This window comes from Crinia signifera, chromosome 6, assembly GCF_055691185.1.
Source record: "Crinia signifera chromosome 6, ASM5569118v1, whole genome shotgun sequence".
In the NCBI taxonomy this organism is placed as follows: domain Eukaryota; kingdom Metazoa; phylum Chordata; class Amphibia; order Anura; family Myobatrachidae; genus Crinia; species Crinia signifera.
In genome coordinates this window covers 206131360-206152588 of record NC_139222.1, presented here as the reverse complement: position 1 = coordinate 206152588, position 21229 = coordinate 206131360, and the positions used below count along the sequence as shown (strand labels likewise).

At 43.6% G+C, this 21229-nt stretch overlaps 1 protein-coding gene across 1 annotated transcript; it reads right to left on the bottom strand.

The window, feature by feature from the left end:
- Positions 1–821: 821 nt before the first annotated feature.
- LOC146008879 (nicotinamide N-methyltransferase-like) lies at positions 822–17119 on the bottom strand. Its single transcript, XM_083148669.1, has 3 exons — positions 16906–17119; positions 13127–13334; positions 822–3738 (listed from the first exon to the last, which is right to left on the bottom strand). The coding sequence occupies exons 1-3, from the start codon at positions 17048–17050 to the stop codon at positions 3291–3293; spliced, it is 801 nt and encodes a 266-aa protein (XP_083004795.1). The 5' UTR covers positions 17051–17119; the 3' UTR covers positions 822–3290.
- Between the last annotated feature and the right edge of the window lie 4110 nt (positions 17120–21229).

Genomic DNA, 21229 nt, shown 5'->3' with positions numbered 1-21229 from the left:
ACTTTATGCGTCGCCACACTGACATACTTTATCAAGGCTACATTTAGCCTTTTCTTTTTGAACCACTTTCTCTTCTACTTCTATATTCATTTTTCTCCCTCAACAACCTCTAGATTTTCACTTATATTTTTTTTTATAACCAAGAACTTAGTTAGCACTATCATTTAACGTGTCAGCTAGGTCCAATAGTCGGGATGATGGGGTAAACACCTTAACATCCCTCCCGCCAGTGCTAAGCTCACAAATTCAAATTCGCTTGATATAAGGATTTCAATTTTAGTATATGTCTCCACTGTGTACGCTGCTATGTTTTATGTAATTCCCATTTTGATACTTTTCCTCTGCATATCGATTTTGTCATGTATTGTATATGTATTGTATCGTCTTGTCTTTTTTTTATATATGTATGCTGAAAATGAAAATAAAGACTCAATTAAAAACATATGCATGTTGGAATGTATTTAACTTTAATTGAATATACCCCTATGTCAGTAACTAGTATATAGTTGTATAGTGAATATATGCACAATGCTAATTTTTTTTTATTTCATTAAAATTCTAAAAACACTAAATATGTTTTAGTGGACTAACAGGATATCCCATACCTGAACAACTCCATGGGTCACTCATCCTGTCGACTGCCTCATGGTACCATGGGGTACTATGAGGCAGTCGTCTAGGGCGCAATACATACAGTGGGCAGGATGAGCAATTTGAGTGGTAAAATGCAGTGACAAATTGCAGACTCATGATACAGCACTATGGACAGATTGGTAGGTGGCAGTAGCAGCACAGAGAAAGCAAAAATACAGACAATAATGCTCATTCACTAAAAAACTTTTATTATTCATGTGGGCTCATTTAATATGAGTATATAGATATTTCATATTATTTTAACAAGCAAAAACTTCTTTCAGCAATTTTTCTACAAACCTGCTCTACACATTGCAAATTACCAATGGTGTCATTGGTGCTTTACTTTTACATGGATAAAAGCAAAATATATCATTGTTTACCCTTATATGTTTTACAATAGGCCTTGCCAACCTGTTGGTCGCCAGCTGTTGTGAAACCACAGCTCTGCCACAGTTTTGCAATACCTCCCAACTTTGTTGTTTCGGTAATCGATATTGGGGCATGACCTTGTGGCCAAGGGGCATGTCTTATGATTGCAGGACTCCTGTGAGACCGCGCAACCCATTTCCACCACTGTGGGGGCATGGCCAGCCCTCTGTGAGTAGCTATTCATGCCCTCAGCCCCTCTGTCTCCCTGAATAGATGCATGCGCACAGGGTCTATTTACTGCTGCTCCACTGCTCTGCAGGGATATCTTGGATGTGTGTATTGTGTGTGCTTTTTGAAGTTGTATGTGTATTATCATGTTTTATTTGTTATTGTTGGGGTCTGGGGGGAAACTTCTGTGTCATCTAAACATATTAGCATAGAAATGCTTTATCTAGCATAAAATGCACATGGACAGCAGAAAAAGTATAATGGTCTGGTAGGTGAGTTTGACCGAACCATGCACAAATCAGTGAGATCTGTGCATTGTTCTGTATATAATAGTGTGTAAATGATGAAAAAAAAATGGCGTGGGTCCCCCTGTGCATAACCAGGCTAGGGGCTCTTTGGTTTGATCTCCCAAATACAGGGGAAAAGTTAACTGTTGTCCCCCCGTATTTAAGAAACTTGCCTTGGACTCTTGGACAGGTTTTAGTTTAAAAAATACTGAGGACAAAAAGAATAGGTTTCTACCGTATTTTGGAACCAGCACCAGTCTCCAACAGCCAAGAGCGTAATGCCACAGCCGCGGAACCCTTTTTATGCAAGATCCCCCAGCCATAACATTCTCACTGTGACTGGTCAGCCCTGGACGGGGTCTCTGGGGTAGTGGGAACCACCCAATAAAGAGGTTCTCCCAGGCTTCACCCCCCTGGGCAGTGGGTGCTAGGCTGATTTTTTGGGGGGTGCAAAAAATAGAATTAAAGCATAACCATTGGGTTGTGCTGTCGAATTTCCTGCAGGGGACCCGGGAGAAGTGACTATATCTATGCTTGCATGTGTGAATGGGTGTATGCATGTATGTTATAAAAGTTGTACTACTCTGAGTGTCAGCATCTATTTATTTTAACATTGGAAATGCTGTTGGACTACAAGTTCCAGCAGGCATCTTAATTCCCCACATGCTGGGATTTGTGGTTCTTCAAGTCCATGTATGCTAGGGAGGCTTGCTGGGACTTGTAGTTCGACAACACAACCCAATGTTACTGTATGTTTAACTTTAAATTTTTACACCAAAAAAAATCAGCCCGGCTCCTAACGCTCAGGGGTGCAGAGAACAGCCACGGGCTTCAGCCCTGGATGGTTTAAGCGTGGGGGGTACCCAGGTACCCAGTCCATGGCTAACCCGCCAGGGTGATAATGTTTTGGCCAGCGGACCTTGCATAAAAAGTGCCAGCTGTCCTCGGGGAGGTAGTTAATATTCCCAACCTGATGGTCATAATGCTGACATTGGCATCTGGACAAATCCTGATGGGACATACTAGGGTTATGCAGTAGTGGGAGCAATAGGGTATGGTTGTGGGAGTGGAGGAGGGGGGATTAAGGGTTTGGCTGCGAGAGCGGTGGGTTTGGATTAAATTATTTAATCCATTGGGATATCAAGATGTCTTCTTTGCTAGTAAGGGGATAGGATATTTCTCCAATAGGGCAACTCAGGGATGCAACTGGGAGTTATGTGTTTCACACATATATATATATATATATATATATATATATATATATATATTACCTTATTAAGAATTGTTAGAAAAGTTTAGTTGTAATTAAAAGCTCTGGGTGGAATTTAATAGGATGAGAGATTCAGAAAGTGAGAGATTTGGTAAGAAATCTCCAGTTTTTTTTAAAGCAGCAATCATTTACACTGCAAAACCAGTTTGATTTTGCAGTGTAAATGATTGCCGCTTTAAAAAAACTTGGAGATTTCGGTACTTATGTAATATCTGGACTCCCGTTTTTCTTATGAGACCGTGTCCCCTCGCGAGGCTCGCTGCGCTCACCACGCTTCAGGCACGGTGGCTCGCTGCGCTCGCCACACTATATAAAATCAACTCCATGCGTAGTTGGATAGTAGGGGTATGAAAAAATGGGTTGCATTTAACATGGGAGCCCAGATAATACATAAGTACCGAGATTTCTTACCAAATCTCTCACTTTCTGATTCTCTCATCCTATTAAATTTCACCCTCTGTTTCTTTAACAATGTTTGTTTTCAATAATCTTAAGTGGTTTTAGTTGCTTTGATACACATCTCTTACTTTCTGAGAAATTACAATATAATAAGCCATAACATCTGCTTCTTCTCTCTGGGAATCCCCTGCTTTGTTATAAATGATAAAATTTTCAATAACAAAACCAGCTCCATTTAAAGATTCCTTTAGAAAACCTTCACTTAGAGAAAGACCAGAGAACTTCACATTGCCTACCATGTAGTAGGAGTTGCCCAGAGCACCAACAAGCACTAAGTAACCTCCTAGTTTTAATAATTTTGTTATATTTTTGAGAGCAGTGACATAGGCATTGTAGTCTGAGCATGCTCCTTCCAGGCACAGACAGCTCAGGACGCAGTCAGCCTGTGGGAGAACAACAGGCTCCAAGGGATTGCTATTCAATACATCGCACTTCAAGACTTGTTTGATGGCTTTTCGTAATTGTGTTTCCTTTGCAGGCCAAGTTGTCCTAGAATAGAAGAGAATAAAACAAATTAGAGTGGTTTATTTTTCCTGTTGTCTACTGATAAGTCTGCGGGCTAGACCTTATGTTAGAACAGACAAGAGGAGGCCAATAAAACGCCCATGGATTTGCTCTAATAAGAATGGTAAGGTTCATGTCAAGGTTGATGCCTGATCTCTGATCTTGAGAGTTGCCTATGCAAACTTGAAATGTTCTTAGGCTTGCGTGGATGGGTAGGCAAATCTGATCTCTGTAGCAAACTCTAAACATCAATAGAAATCCAAGCCTGCTACCAATTTAGAAACACATCGTTCATTGAATAAAGCTATGAATACAACTATAATTTACAATATTTTAGACTATATTTACTACTCTGTGGTTTGTCAAAGCCACCCGCAAAATAATTGTTAAGCAATGATGGTTTAGCATGCGTTTATTCTGCTGCTTTTATTCTATCCTTCTGCCAGTCATTGGCAGCTATGACAATCTACAAGTTTTTAATTCTAAGTCAAAGTTTCATTTTTGCTGCAAAGTAAACATTTAAAGGGACATTACTGTATAAAGGGCTTGATTCAGCTTGAATTGTAGTTTTGCAAGGATTCTCAAAACTACAACTCTCCCCAGTAACATGCGGGGGGCCGTCCAGCACGGGGCAAGGTCTCCCTGCATGCCGGGTCCCTCCCAGCAATTCCTTGCTAACATGTGAGCACTTTGCTATATAGCAAAGCACTCGCATGATGCGAAGAGCAGGGCAGCCGAGAGGGGGGGTACTAATTACCCAGGCCTGGGATTGCTGGAGGGGCCCCGCGGGGGCCATGGTCCCCCCCCCCCCCCTTGGCAGTAGCAGCAAACACCTACAGCATGTGTGAAAAGCTCTAGCTGAGCCTCTTTCAGCACATGCTGTATTTGTGCTGTTGCCTGGGGCGGGGTGGGGAGGACAATAAGACTCTTTACTTGAGTGTTTTTTCACCCCCCTTAACATTTTGGGGTGTGGCCTAATCGCGGGAGGTGGTCAGTTGATTGGTATCCTAAACTATGAACAAAATTACATGTTATACAGAAAAATGCTGATCAATTATAAAAACGACTCTGCTGTATTTACTATGGCTGCTGATTTGTAACAGCCATTGATCAGATAAATGCGGCCCCACCAGAGTGAAATCCTGCCTTGCAAATCAATCTGTACGCTGTGAAAATAGATGTTAATGACTTGCAAAGACTTTTCACATATGTGATATTTCACCAGGAGATATTTGCATTTTTTTTATAAAAATCTGTGTGCATTGGAAAGAAAAACACAAAGTATGACTTAAACCTAGGACCAAGCACAGTTGCCAAAATACAGTATTCCAATTTTAAGATATTAACAATCCGTAGATCCTGGCAAAGTGAATAAAGGTCAGAAAGGTGTTGGAGTGGTGGTGTCCTGCGCTCCTTCTTATGGCAGCCTTAAACTTTGTGCCCATAGCACTGGCGGAGGCTGGCGGGGGCGTGGCTGGCGGACGGGGATGGTTGTTTGGAAAATGGTTGTAGCAGATAGGTCAATCTGGTATCATGTGATCAAAACAGTAATGGCAGGAGCCGACACCACTGAGCATCAAAAGCCCCAGGAGCCAGCCAGACACGACGCCCTCACCCTGTTGGGCCTTCCAGACAGGTAAGTTTCTCGTCCATTAGCCTGTGACAAGAGGGTGTTTACAGTAATATTAGATGATAATAATTGCAAGAAATAATTGTAGGAGCATGGATTTGGTATGTATTTGGAGGTTGGAGGTTTTGTGATTATTTCCCAGGTGTTTGGAGGGAGGGTGTGTGACATCAGCTTCGGTCCTGATCATCCTGTTTCTATCGGATCCACCAAGTAAGTCCTGAACTACACACAGGCTAAATCCAGTGGAAAAATCATTCAATGATGAACAATTGTGAATGGATTTGCAGCTATACCCTCATTTGCAAAAGTTTTGAAAGCCATTTGCAAAATATAATTCATCAAAAACAATGGGGAAGTTCAAGGGATATTGGTCATCAATATCTTGTAGTGCATATATTGTCCAGTGCACCTTAAGTATACACAGCTGGCTACTTAAATTGTTTAGTTGGTGTCTCTGTGTGGCCATTAATTAGAATCAATGCACCTAGAAGCAGTCCAGTGACTAGGCCATATTATCCACAGATGATATTGGTCAAGTTGTGAATGTGGGCTTTGGAGTGGCCTGCTGTTATAATTGAATGTCCAGGGTTGGTGTGGAGTCCTGAGGCAGCAACAGAGTGTCAACTGGGGTCTTTATAATTGCATTATGTGAAAGGTCTTCAACTATTAGTGTTCTTGGGGGAACTGCATAATAAGCACCTATAAAGTAGGTAAAAATGGGAATACTTTGAGGTAAATGTAATAGGGTTTAAGTTCTGAAAAGGTGTGAGTTTAGTGTAAATAAGCTGTGGGAACATGCAATCTTGCATGCGACTGGCATTTTACTACTCACAGGAGGCAAACATGCATGGTAAAGTTTTCCCCTTTAAATGATAATACTACTACTTCTACTAATACTACTAGTGAAACATTTTTGGTGCTCCCTTCCGCTGCTTTAGGCTGGCGAGTTTAACAGAATCCTGTACAGATCAGCAAGATAAGTGTAGGTTTCTGTTTATATACGTTCTTAGTTAAAAATAAGGAAGAAAAAAACATAGTGTGGGGTCCCCATCCAAAAGCATAACCAGGACTGGTTAAAAATATACAGGAATAAATGAGTAGAGTTCCCCTATATTTAAGGAACTATCACTGGGCTCCTGGAGCTGGACCTGAATCTAAAACTACAGGTAACAAAATAAGTAGCAGTATCCTGTATTTTTAGAACCAACACCATGCTACACTAGCAGGGATAGGAGGAGGCTGTCCCCGCACCAGTGATTCGGTGAAATCAACTAGTAGGAGTACCCGGGTTCCATCTTTGGGATTCTGACACTGGGAATACAGGAACTACAGCATTGACACTTCTGTCTACTTGGGAGTCACAGACGGTCTCGGCCTTTAAGGGCAGTAGCAAACTCTGCTGAGGAATGCTGTAGTGCTCTATCCTCTTCCCTTGGGAGCTGTAGATGGTAGATTGTACCCGGGTTACTAGATTGTAAGCTCCTCCGAGCAGGGCCCTCTTCCCTCCTGTCAAAGCCCACTTCTCTTCACATTTCACTCATAGCTCTCCTATACTCCAACACTCAGTGACCATCTTCGTCTGCATACTCATCTCCATCATTGGCCTCAAGCCTCTTGTTGTATGTTGATTGAGTCCTCACTAGTTACATTTAAGCTGTAATGTGTATTGATCTGTGGCACTCTTTATTTGTACTGTATTTTTGTTATTTATTCAATGTTATGCCAAGTTTTGTCTCCCTGTAGTGTTCCTTTGTACAGCGCTGCGAAACACTTGTGGCGCCTTATAAATAAAATTATAATAATAATAATAATTGGTAGACAGTGAGGAAGGAAACCTCGCAGGTGAGGAGAGCCAGGAAGCTTTAATATCAGCATCAGATTGCATAGGGTTTTGCACAGGTAATATGCAGTCGTGGGTAAACAGCGAGTATAGTAGAGGACTGAGGACACATCCCTGCAACACTCCGGTTTTAATTGTTATCTCCTCAGATACAGCATTCCCCATTTTAACCACCTGAGGTCTATCAGTTAGGAAATTTAAAATCCAATTACAGGTAGATCCGCTCAAACCCAAGTCAAATAATTTAGACACTAGTGACATTGGGATAACTGTATTGAATGCGGAACTATAGTCCACCAAAAGAATCCTGACATAGGCTGATTTATGTTCCAAGTGCATTAAGGTGGAGTGCATAACAGAAGCTACCGCATCATCAGAACAATGGTTTTTCCCGTATGCAAATTGGAAGGGGTCAAATTCTACCGGCAGAAATGACTGAATCTGTCTTATTAGCAATCTTTCAATGCATTTAGTTACTAATGACATTAACGCAATTGGGCGATAGTCATTCAAGCATTTGGGGAGGCCTTTCTTTTTAAGAACCGGGATGATGGTTGAGGGTTTTAAACATTTTGGAACTATGTAGTTTAGGAGGGATTGGTTAAATAAAAAAGTTAAAATCACACCAAATTGATCTGCACAATTTGTTAAAACACTACCACAGATCGCATCAGGACCAGCTGATTTTGCAGATGTACAGTGGGAGCCACTGCCATCTATCTCTATAATAGGATTAGGGCCCTTATTCTGGTTGGTGCGGTCAGAGCCGCACACGGGGCTCCGGCCGCACAAACCAATCCCCGCCCACCCTACGGATCGCCACGGCCGTCCGTACACGGACGGCTGGCGATCCGCATAAAAATGGTGGAGGCTACGCCTCCACCATGGTGGGAGCTGCCCCCTGCATTCGATGGTCGTCGACCATCGAAGGCAGGTCCGCACGCCGCGGCAGCTCCCGCAAGCTAAGACCACACGGACAATCGTCCGTGTGGTAGCTTGTATGGGGGCTGAAAGCTGACATCCGGCGACGTCAGCTTTCCGCCCCCATGAGTTGCGTCATGGCCTCATTACCATGCATACGCCCCGCGTTTGCATGGGAACGCCCATGAAACGCGGGGCGTACACATAGGGAAATGAGGGCATGATGCCTCTCACGCCCCTATCCGCCCCCTTTGCGGCGGACGAAATCCGTCTGCGGCGAAGGGGGCTGCACATGCGCAGATTCACCTCTGCGCATGTGCAGTGTAAAAACATCGGCGGTACGGCCGCACGCGGGCCGTACCGCACGAACTTGAATAAGGGCCTAGGTCAGTAATTGGATTACTATGCTTATCCCCTACTCTATTGTTCTACAGTATGTATTGTATTGCAGCTGAGAACAATAGGATAGCCATGGCTAGCCATCCTGAGCCATGGCCAAAGGAAGACAGATGAGACATGCTCCTACTGTACATTCTTCCAGAGTTGAGAGAAATGAGTATAAGCAAACTTGGCAGCAGGGATGTCCATTGGAACAATTTTTCAAAAACTGGAGGACGAGGATGTTGTCCATACACTGTAAAGAATGGAGTGTGACCTGTGGAAGTGTGATACCTGAAATTGTGAGCAAATTCTGCCCAGGGCAGGAGAGCGACCCAGTCATTTTGGGAGAATGAGACGTATAAGTGGAGGAAGTTCTTGAGGTCTTGGTTAACCCTCTCAGTTTGTTCGTTTGACTGTGGGTGGTATGCTGATGAGAATTTGAGCTCTATCTTGATCACCTTACACAGTGCTTTCCAGAATCTGGTGACCCATTGAACGCCCCGGTCAGACACTATCTCCTTGGGAAGGCCATGTAGCCTAAAGATATGCTGGACCAGTGGCCAGGGAACTTGGTCTTCATTACCCCACACAGTGCATGTTTTGCTGGTAACCCAGTAGGTGCACAGGTGTACTAATTACTCACAGACACATTTTATAAGGTCCGCAGGTGGAGTTAATTATTTCACTTGTGATTCTGTGAAGAGACCTGCAAAACATGCACTGCGTGGGGTAATGAGGACCGAGTTCCGTGACCACTGTGCTGGACGAACAATTGTGCCAATTAGGGTGCTGAAGCAAGACCTTTCAATGGGATGAAATGCACCATCTTTGAAAATTGAACCAACATGACCCATATTGTATTGAACATCTGGGACTCTGGTAGTTCTGAGATGAAGTCCATTGATATATGGGTCCATGGACGATTAGGAATCGAGAGTGGCAATCATGTGCCAGCAGGAGCCTGATGGAAGGTTTTATGTTGCGCACATGTTGGACAGGAAGCAACAAAGTCTTTAACGTGTTTCCAAAGCTTTGGACACCAATAGGACTGATGGATGATCTCCCAGGTATTTTGGATACCCGGGTTCCCAAAGGATTGGGACGAGTGAGCCTAGGAGAGTAGCTTGGGATGAAGCTCAGGAGGCACAAAGACTTTCCCTCAGGGTGGCACAGGGGACAAGATGGTTGTGGCAAAGGCTGTGGGACTAATAATCGGATTGGATTTGGGGAGACTGACGTCCTCATCCATGGAACAAGACAAGGCATCTTTGGTGTTCTGGGAACCAGGATGAAACAGGATCTTGAAGTTAAACCTTGAGAAAAACAGGGACCAATGGGACTGGCGAGGATTAAAACACTGTGCAGTTTGAATATACAGGAGATTTTTGTGATCAGTGTAGATCGTAACAGGATGCTTGGCTTCTTCCAGAAGGTAACGCCACTCCTCCAGAGCCAACTTAATCGCTAAAAGTTCTTGATCTCTATTTGCATAGTTCTTCTCTGCCGGTAGGAACTTGCGAGAGAAGAATCCACAGGGATGCATCTTCCCATCTTCGGCTGCAAGTGAGAGAACTGCTCCCATGCCGACATGGGAGGCGTCAACCTCCAGCACAAATGGTCTGTTAAGGTCTGGTTGTTGAAGGATTGGAGCAGTCACAAAAGGCCTGTTTTAGAAGATGGAAGGCTCTGGAAGCTTCCTCAGGCCAATGAGCCAGATTAGCACCTTTCTGGGTTAGCTGTGATGGGAGCATAGAGAACCCTTTGATAAATTTTCGATAGTAGTTTGCGAACCCGATGAAGCACTGGATGGATCTGAGAGTGGAAGGCTGATTCCAACCAGTGATGGCTTCCAACTTTTCTGGGTCCATGCAGAGTTCAGTACCAGAGATTATGTACCCCAGGAAAGTGATAGAAGGGACTTCTAAGGTACACTTGGAGATTTTGGCGTATAGCTTGTTTTGATGGAGGCGAGATAGCACCTCCCTCATATTCTGGGAGAATATGAGGATATCATCCAGATAGACTACTAGGTACTCATATAAAGCATCACGGAAAATCTCATTGACAAAGTTCTGGAACACCGCGGGAGCATTTCTGAGACCGAAAGGCATTACCAGATACTCATAATGCCTGTCCCTGTGAGGGGTCTGACCGGGAAGTAAGTCTATGGGGCTTTAAGACCCCTCCCAGGGGCAGTACATATACCCTGTCCCACGGCCCCTGGGACGATGAGGTTACTCCCTCACGATGAGGGGGTATCTTATTGGCAGCTTTCTCACAAGACATACTTAAAGTCTTTATATTGCTGGGGTAACCCTGGAAGGGTTAGTGGAACTTCGGAAGAACAGAGTGGAACCACCTTGGTCACACAATGGTCTTGGCAATAGTCACTCCATTCCTCATTCTGGAGCATCACCAAGTTGATCTTTGGATTATGTACATGAAGCCAAGGCATACCCAATACAATGCTGTAGGAAGTCTTGTGTAACCAGGAACTCCAAAAGTTCTCTGTGAAGAACCCCAACATGGAGAGACAGGGGAAAGGTATGGTGAGTCACATCACTGCCAATAATTTTACTTCCATCCACCGCTGTTATGTAGAAATAAGAGTCCAGGTAACTTGAATTTCTTTACCACCTCCAGGGCGATAAAGTTACCAGCTGCTCCTGAATCTATCAGAGCAGAGAAGACCTGGTGACCAGACTGGGACTGGATGGTCATGGACAGGATTAAATCATGTACTGGAGAAGTTTTGGCAATCTGACCTAACCTGACTCCTCCTTGACAGGTTAGGTTTTGGCATTTCCCGGCCTCTCGGGACAGTACTGATGGTAATGGCTGGGAGCGGCACAGTAGAGACAGAGATTACTTTGTTGTCTCCTGGCACGTTCTTTGGGTGTCAGTCGGGATCTACCTATATGCATAGGTTTTTCCAGGGCAGGTGACACTGGACGTGGCAGAAACTGGGGCATTGAGGGCAAAGAGACCTTGGGAGGCTATTTTTTAGTCTTTTCTAGGTTACATTCTCTGAGATGCAGATCCATTTTGATACACAGAGCGATCACGTCTTCCAGCTTGTCAGGTAAGTTGTGAGTTGCTAGGGCATGCTTAATGGAATTGGAACCACCCAAACAGAAGGCTGCTGATAATGTTTCATTGTTCCACTGGAGTTCAGATGCCAGGGTCTGGATCTGAATGACATAGTGACCCATCATCCAGGATCCCTGCTTTATACAGAGGATTTCGGTAGCAGCAGAAGCAGACGCCCTGGTTCATCAAAAGTTTTTTGGAAGGAAGCAATGAAGAGATCATAATCGGCCAGAAGTGGATCAGACCTCTCCCACAAGGTAGAAACCCACTCTAGGGCAGGACAGGTCAGCAACGAGATGATGCATGCCACCTTGGTTCGGGGTGTAGGAAAGTTCTGAGACAACAACTCAAACTGGACTTCACACTGAAAATTGTTAGCCCAAGCGGAACGTGACACAGCAAAAAATCCTCCTTTATTTTCTCCAAAAATTCACCATCTAATAATTTTCCCAGTTTGTGCAGTCTTTGTGTAACCCAGAACCTACTCAGCTAGTGCGATAGAAACAGGCTGATGTCATACATGCTCCGTAAAATAAATAACGGCTTCCTTTCAGTCTACTTGCAAATGGTTTGAGATCAGAAAAGATTGGATTTTTCCGCTGAATGGCCTCAAGCATGTGCGCTATGATCCGTATGCTTGCACAGTCGATTGATAATTGTCCATCTTGTGAAATCACAGGGTTACCATCAGGTCTGAATAACCCCCTTATTTTTTACACTCAACCTTAGGATTTATTTACTGTGCAATTCATTCTACAAACAAGAAGCACAGTGTATCACGCATTATCAATAATAAATCTTAAGAAGACTTCATTGTGTATCAAGGGCCAGATTCAGCAACATTCACTAAGCATTGGTCTTATTCAAATACACGTGGCAGGCATGGGAATGGATGTGTACGCTCACACATCCATTAGTATTCGAGCATACGTAGGAGAAATCATTCAATGGTCGCCGAACATCAAATTATTTTTTCCTCCATTTGCAAATAAAAGTCAGCCTGACGACTTTTATTTGCTTTGGCTGAGTCTGAGAATGGGCGGGAGCTTACATCATGTGACATGCTTGCGTTTGCACTGGGACACCCAGCGTTTTTCTGAGCGCACCCAACATTTTTGTGCACATGCCCAGGTAATGCGGGGCAAGCCCCCTGCTAACCTTGATGTCTTTGAACATCTCAGTGACTGTGATAGTCGCCTAAGGCATTTGCACAACAGCCTTGCATATGCGTATAATCATCCATACGCATGCATAGAGCCGCACCATCGGTACAAAGACTGAATTCGTCAAAGTAATAGCAGAGCTGAATCACCCCCAAGTTACTTCCATATAATTTTATATTATGTTAGTACAGTGTATAGAGAATTTTAACTAGTTCAAAGTAACATGGAGACAAAAATTATATGGTCACCATTAGAAATATTTTTTAGACAAGCATAGGTACACTCTAATTATATAAAAGAAATGCTACTCTGGGGTGTAGTGGGAGCCCATTGTGTATTGTACTGTACCTGTCTCCTTCCAGGTGACACACATATTTCCCAACTGGGCTCCAGTCAAATGCTCCAGGTTGATTCAGGAGCCAAAGATTAAACTCCTCTCGGTTTTTATCAGTGAAATCAGTGACAGTGATGTCCTTAAAGGCTTCACATGCTGACAGCAGCTGGTAGATGGTTGGACCGGTCCCAATATCTATCAGAGTTTCACCTTTCACTTTGCCTGTACATGGAAAATAAAAGTTTATATAAAACTTGCTACTGTATGACACAGCACCATCTAAGTTTCTCTGCATTTACAGTATATAACTTGATACATTTGAAAAACAATGTGGTTGAGGCTTTTTCTTTTAAAATTCACAAAATAATACAAGTAGCAAAGGAAATTACACAGAACTGTATTTGGTCATTGACACCTCAGGCTATGATTGCCTGTTTTTGTTGTCTGCTTCTCTCAAGACAGCTGCTATTTACGATGTTTGCTCACATAATGTTAATGATAATAAAGTATTAACCAATCCTGTCATTTGTCAAACACAGACTGTAAATTGACAGATAGAACATACTTGCCTACTTTTATAAACGGATTTCAGGGAGATTCCATACCTCTCAACCTGTGACCTGCCGCGCCGGAGGCGCGGCCGACCCAGAATGGGGGGGTCCCACAGCAAAGTGGGCGTGGCCTATTAGGCATGATCATGTCCCCATTGCGGACAGACTCGCACTGTGCGTTCTGGATTTTTAGCTGGAAATTGAGTATTCAGGGGTATTGGGAGGGCTTTGCAGGTAATCGGGGGACTGTCGCCTAGAATGGGAGCCTCCTGCAAAATCCGGGAGTGTCGGCAACCTACCAGCCTACACACACAACCTATCAGCCTAAACAAACACAGGGGTCACTACCTGCCTACACACACACACACAGGGGTCACTACCTGCCTACACACACACACACAGGGGTCACTACCTGCCTACACACACACAGGGGTCACTACCAGCCTACACACACACACACAAGGGTCACTGCCAGCCTACACACACACACACACACACACACAAGGGGCACTACCGTCCCCCCACCCCCACACACACAGAGGGGTCACTAGCGGCCAACACACACAGGGGTCACTACCTTACCATCCCCCCCCCCACACACACACAGGGATCCTACCTACACATATTAACAAATGCTCAGTGCCAGCCTAAAATTCACAGGGATCGCTGCCAGTAAACGCGCACACACACACGCACACACACACAACAGTGTTAGGCTATACACACACACACAGTGCATTCACACACAATGACACACACATACAAACACAGTGCCAGGTTTAATAGATACACCCATAGGTCACCTACATACACACATTAAAGTCAGTGCCAAGCTAAAAAAACACAAAAAACAAACAGATCACATGACATAGCTGCCTACACACAGTACCAGCCAGCATGGAGCTTCTGTGGCAGAACAACATCATGTACTACTACTAACCTGGGAATGGAGCACTCCTGCTCCTCCCCCAGTCTCTCCTCTGAGCTCCCAGCTGGCAGGTCTATCAGTCCTCACAACTGCTTTCTATGCCGGTCCCGTCTCTCCCCCTCCTCTGTGTCTCCAGCATGCAGCAGCAGCAGCTCTCAGATGAGGCAGAGAGGGGAAGAGGTCAGAGGGGCGGGCTTCACTCACTGCTGCTCCTAGTCTCCCTGCTTGTGACTGCTAGCAGGGTCTCACCGTCACGTGCGGCTCTCACACTGATGCGTACTTCCAAGCCCCGACCACATCGGGCCGGACTAGCGCATGCGCAGTCCATTTTTTTTAAGCTCAGCTTTGAAATTCCGGGGGATTGGGGGGGGCTTTGTGGGGGACCGGGAGAATGGTGTCTAAAGCGGGAGGCTCCCGCTAATTGCGGGAGAGTCGGCAAGTATGAGATAGAAGCTGATTGGTTGGTATTTTCTATATCAAGTAGTGATGTGTATGTATGTGGGTCATACTGCTAACTTTCTGTTTCTCTTTCTGTTTCTGTTTCTCCTGTTTGGGAGAAGCCCAGAGACAAGACTTTCAGTGTGCTTTTGGGGGCGGGGTCAGATCCTGATGTCATCAAGCCGCATCCCTAATCACAAGATTGGCCTTTATTTGCAGATGAACCTGGAGGGGGCGGGGCTAAAATTATGATGATTTGCATATTTTAGCCTCGCCCCCTCCCAGTGGCGTAACTATTAATTATGTACAACCCTGCCGAAAATTTTGCCAGCGCTCCCCCCCCCCGCAGTAGGGTTAACAACCCCCCATAGGGTTAACAAACCCCCCAGTAGGATTAAACCCCCCCATGCGGCCGGTACCTCCTGCCGCATCAGTCTTGCGAGTCCAAGCTCTCCCGGCTCCTGCTGCTTATAAAAAAAGTGACATTCAGAAAATGGCTGCCTCCATACTGCAGACCGTTTTTTAAGGTTGCTAGAGGAGGCCCTGCCCCCTCCTTGCACACCAGCTAATGACGGTATTTAACCGGCAGGGTAAGAGGAGGCTGGGGGGAATGTGGAGGACTCCAGGCACTTGCACGAATATTGCCCACCCTTTTGGGGGGCCAGGAGTGGGACACGATTTTTGGACTCCTCCCAGTATTTCCGGGAGAGTAGGCAAGTATAGTGTGGGTTGTAGCAATGAGGGACAAGAGTCTTATCTTTTGGATTTGAGGGAAGGGCAGTGTGCAGAAATGGCTCAGGCATCATCAGAAAAGGCATATTCTCAATTGAAAGAGAGTATATCTCCCCAATCTCGGGGAGACTCTTTTTATGTATTTATTTTTCTGGATTACAAAATGGAATTCATTGTTGGGATACTGTATTCTATATACACAGTGCTGGCATTATTGAGTTTAATGAAAATAGAATTGCACAGTGGTTGCATAAGCATGGGTCAGATGGAGCTGATATATAATTTGAAGCATAGCTTCCCTATTAGTTCTAAAAATCTAAATATCACAATATACAATACTTGCAGATTTTCTTAAATGGCTGTAGAGTTCACATAATAAGCACCCAAGAATTTTGGAGCATGGGCATCAATGGAGCCACACACAGCCCACTCCTGATTGGCTTAGGGAGGACCCAGTGAATGATGTCACCAGGGAATCTCTCATTCTCGATGAGAGCTGCAAGTGTAAACACACATGCGGCTCCCCAGGTCCGTTTGGAGCTGGGTCAGATGTTTTTGTTTTTTTGAATCCGTGGATGCCTACATAGAATGAAGAGGATGTGATCTCCGCCAGAGGGGACGGTGAGTATAATTTCTTTTCACAGGTACCCTTATGGATTCAACTGGATAAGAGGACAGGCCTACAGGGGACCCCATAGGTGAGTATTGTGTGTGTGTGTGTGTGTTGTATTGTTCTTGGTGTGTCAGTTATTAGGCTATTGGTTCTGTTGTGGAACTACAAGAACCAGCAGGCCCATTAATGCCCCACATGCTGAGACTTGTGGTTCTCCAAGTAAAACTTTCGAAGGAAGTGGAGAGACGAAGGCACAGACAAAGCTTAGCTGCATCTCCTCCTCCTCCCCCCTGGCAGTAGCACCAAGTGGGGAAGATACACCTCTCCCCCACTCCCTACTCAAGCAGGGAAGCTGCCTGAAACAATCCCCGCCACCCCTCACCACCACCACTGGTATCAGTGTGGAGCTGGGAAGCTGTCTTTCCTCTCTGCTGAGTTTTTTCCTCTCCCCATCCACACAGAGCCAGGAAGCTACTTCTGGCTTTTTGCCCCATTAGATGATCGAGAAAGGGATAAATAATTTGAACTTACCTGAATTAAATACATCCGCTAAGTGTTTTAGTACAAACTGCAGGTATTCATCTCCCATAGACCCTGCACCCAGACGATAATAACTTAGATAAGCCTTAGGGTCAAATAGTTTCTGGTAATCTTCTTTTCCAGTAAACGCAGACATAGTTAACTTTCCGTAGATTCTCTCTGAAGTAGCTGTGCTCTCACTTAGTATTAGAAATGTTATTCTGATAAAGCTTTTGCCCTTAAGTACTGTACATGCAAACAGCTTCCTCTGCCAACTAAAGTTAATGTTTACATGATACCAGATATAAAATATATCTAGGCTCACATTTGACACACCAGCATTTGTACTTCAAAGACCTGATTTGTTTGTGTATGTGAAGTGTGCAAAACTAGTGCCCTGCAGGGGAACTATGACTACTGGGCCTGAGGCCAACTGTAGCTTTACAGAAAAGTGGAGTTTTGGGACTCTGTATTAAGAGGCCGATTCAGGCCCATTTGGCCAGGTCCGAATTCTGCCCCGTTCCGATGGTGTGGGGTCTGGTCTGAGCATGCACATATTTTGCACATGTGCAGACCCCCTGTGTGAATGCGATATTAGTGTGATACTCGCCAAATCATTGCATAATCAGTTGCCGTGCTGAGACTGCAATCTATACATGAATGGGGGTGCTGCCAAAGACAATAGAAATGTACAAAGAAGCAAGAAAAGAAAAGGATTGTCTTTGTTGCTGGCGCACTAAAAGGAAAGGATATCATAAAATTTAACTTTTAATTCTGTCAATAAAAGAACCGTTCCGGTGAACTATAAGCTACATACATGACTTACAAAAAAACATTGAACAATTATTAAAATGATGCACGCGCTGTGTGTGTGTTTCTTTTGTTATACAAATTGTACCGTGCAATCTCCACTGTTCAGTGGTATCTATGTGCAATATCTCCCGTAATTTATAGTGTAAATTCCCAGAGTGTTGTGATGCGGATCGTATGGGTACTCTGACAAGCTGTTATGTCAGATTCCTCTATTCGCTGAGTATGGGTCAGTTTAATCTGCTGTTCTATTTCGCTCAATTTATATCATCAAGCAGACATATCCATCCATACACCACTATTGTGTGTGGTTGCTTGGTGTGTGTATGAGCGGTCAATCTTGAAATCATGAATCGTATCCTAAGCGATTATTGGTGCGCAGTCAGATTAATGTCCCTTTTGAAGGAGATTTGTTCAGGTAGTCTGATGGTCTAAGTGTTTTCGGACTCCCTTGAGGTGGTTCCCCTCTGAAAATACTTAGATTATCATATATTGTAATTCAAGGGGAAATTGCATGTGTGATCTAATGGTGTGTATGCCGTCAGGATCGGTGATTTAAGTATGTTATCACCTCGTAAACAATGCGCAGTCAAATTTTGCGCTTATATTAGTGCACACATTTCACATGTAGGCATACGATAGTGCATGATGGTATTAATACTTTAATAGACATTTGTGCCCGCTGTTATTTCCTTCAGCGGCGGCTTTGTGGGCCAGACAAATAGGTGTTGTGTCCTGTCAAGTTTGTGCTTGTACTGATATACACGTTCCACACCCTAGGGTGTGGTTATACTGTTTAATATTAATATTTTATATATTAATATTTTAGTGCGTGCTTCGGTTAGTATCCTGCACAAGCAAATTTGTGCTTATTTTAGATACACACGTTTCACATTCGGTAGTATGGTTACACTATTGTTACAACAGTTGCGCTCCCTTTCTGCGGCGACTTATGAGGCAGGTGGATCTGTATTCTGCACAATCGAATTTGTGCTTCTATTTGTACACACGTTCCACACCGAAGGGTATGCTCACCCTTGCTATAGTAGCGTCCTTCTAGGGAGAATTATGTGGGCAATCTGACAGTGTGTATGCTGTCAAATTCCCTCAATTTAAAGCGGCTTGCAAAGCAAGCAGGTTAATATTCTGCGCGTACAGATTTGTATTTGTTTGGGATACACACGTTACACATTTGGGCATAACGGTTACTCTCCCAGTCAGCGGTAATTTGTGAGACAGGTAAATCTGTACTCTGCACAATCGAATTTGTGCTTATATTGGTACACACGTTCCACACCAGGGGGTATTGTCCCTCCTATCGAGCAGTGTTATTGTACATCTGTGGTTCATACATAATAAAATTTATGTCATGCACAGGGAGGTTTATTTTATTTGTCAGTAGTTTATGCACAATGAAATTTGTGCCATGCACAGAGAGATTTGTTGTATTCGTCAATGGTTTATACACACTGAAATAGGTGTCATGCACAGTTGAATTTGTGCTCATATGAGTATGTGATCGCGCCAGTAGTATATAGCATAAAGTGAGAGTGGGTACAAGAACCAATGTCTGCACCGGCCAATTCCCAATGTCACTATTATAATATCTTGTGGGGAAATTGTCTGGGTGATCTGGTAATGTGTATACCGTCAAATTCCCACAATATGTTGCAATCTTCCCATAAATGTTTATTGGGATTAGTTGTATATGGTGTTCATAGTCTGCAAGATTTTATCATACATTTATCATAGTTTGATTGGTTTTTAGGAGATAGCTAAATATAATAGTGCACGATCCCGCTTACAGTTCCTATGGTCTGTTTAGTTTCAGACCCAATTTGCATAGGGATAGTGGGATATATCAGTGCACTTTTTTACTGCTGGTATATGTGCTCTATTGATTTTAGTACATATAGCAGTTCTCCGGTCTATTATAATTTAAGACAGCGGTTACATAGATATTATTAGCTACTCCATTCCGTCAGTCATTTCTCGTGGCTGGCGGATTAAGATAGTTTTAAGCAATTCTATGTGCACCAAGTGCCGCTAAATGGTCTTAGCGGTTTAGTATATCTACTGGTTTGTAAGCTAATCATATGGCTAACATATTTCATTCATAGACAATGCATAATTAATCACACAATTAGAGCAGCGCGTGCATCAAGCCAACGCGCGTTTCACACAACGGCTTTTTCAAGGCTGAACCCGAACGGCATTGCCGGTGGGTATAAGTCAGATGGTTGGGCCAATCAGATGCGGTTCTGTGGTCATCTGATGTATATGCGTCATTTGACTGATGTTCTCCGTGTTGTGCTAATTGAGGTCCATATGTTCTTGGGGCATCTCCTGATATTTACTGCGATCTAATTATGTATCGCTATTGATAATTCCTGAATATGCGGCATGGCATATATATGTGATATCTGATCCTAACTATGTATGTAAGGTATGGGTAGTTGTTTATTTCTAGAACGAGAAGTATATTTGGGAGATTGGTATTTTTACTTTCTTTTTACTCTCCCTCCTTTTTTCTAATTTTTTCCTTCTTTTTTCATTTTTCTCTTTCTCTTTTTTTCTCTTTTTACAGGACCATTTGAAGTGGAGGGGGTGAAAGTGTCACGGGAAAGTAATACAGGTGAGTAAAATTAAGACCACACAAAAACGGTGAAGGGGGTTCTATTAATATATTGGTGACGAGATGAATTGGTCAAAGTTGTGTAAGTACAAGGTATTCTGTCAGTGTAGTGAATAATTATTGCGGTCCCGTGAAATAGTGGTATGGGACTTCTTGAGAAGTGATAGTAGTTTGTGAGTATATAAATCGGTACTTGAGAGTGATGATATGTGAATATATACATTGATACTTGGGCAAATGAGTGAAGTACAATAGGGGGTATTGTGGTATAAGTGTACCCGTGTTAATAAGAAAATATTAATAAAAGTAAGGGTACTTATGTATTATCTGGGCTCCCATGTTAAATGCACCCCATGTTTTCATACCCCTACTATCAAACTACACATGGAGTTGATTTTATATAGTGTGGCGAGTGCAGCGAGCCACCGTGCCCGAAGCGTGGCGAGCGCAGCGAGCCCCGCGAGGGGACGCGGTCTCATAAGAAAAACGGGAGCCCAGATATTACATAAGTACCAAAGTAAGTTGTTGAGAGAAAATATTAGAGAGTGTTGAGATCATTCATCAGGGATTATAAAATATTACTCTTGATCATAAGTATGATGAGAAACTGTTGATGAGAACAACAGTTTCTCATCATACTTATGATCAAGAGTAATATTTTATAATCCCTGATGAATGATCTCAACACTCTCTAATATTTTCTCTCAACAACTTACTTTTATTAATATTTTCTTATTAACACGGGTACACTTATACCACAATACCCCCTTTTGTACTTCACTCATTTGCCCAAGTATCAATGTATATATTCACATTTCATCACTCTCAAGTACCGATTTATATACTCACAAACTACTATCACTTCTCAAGAAGTCCCATACCACTATTTCA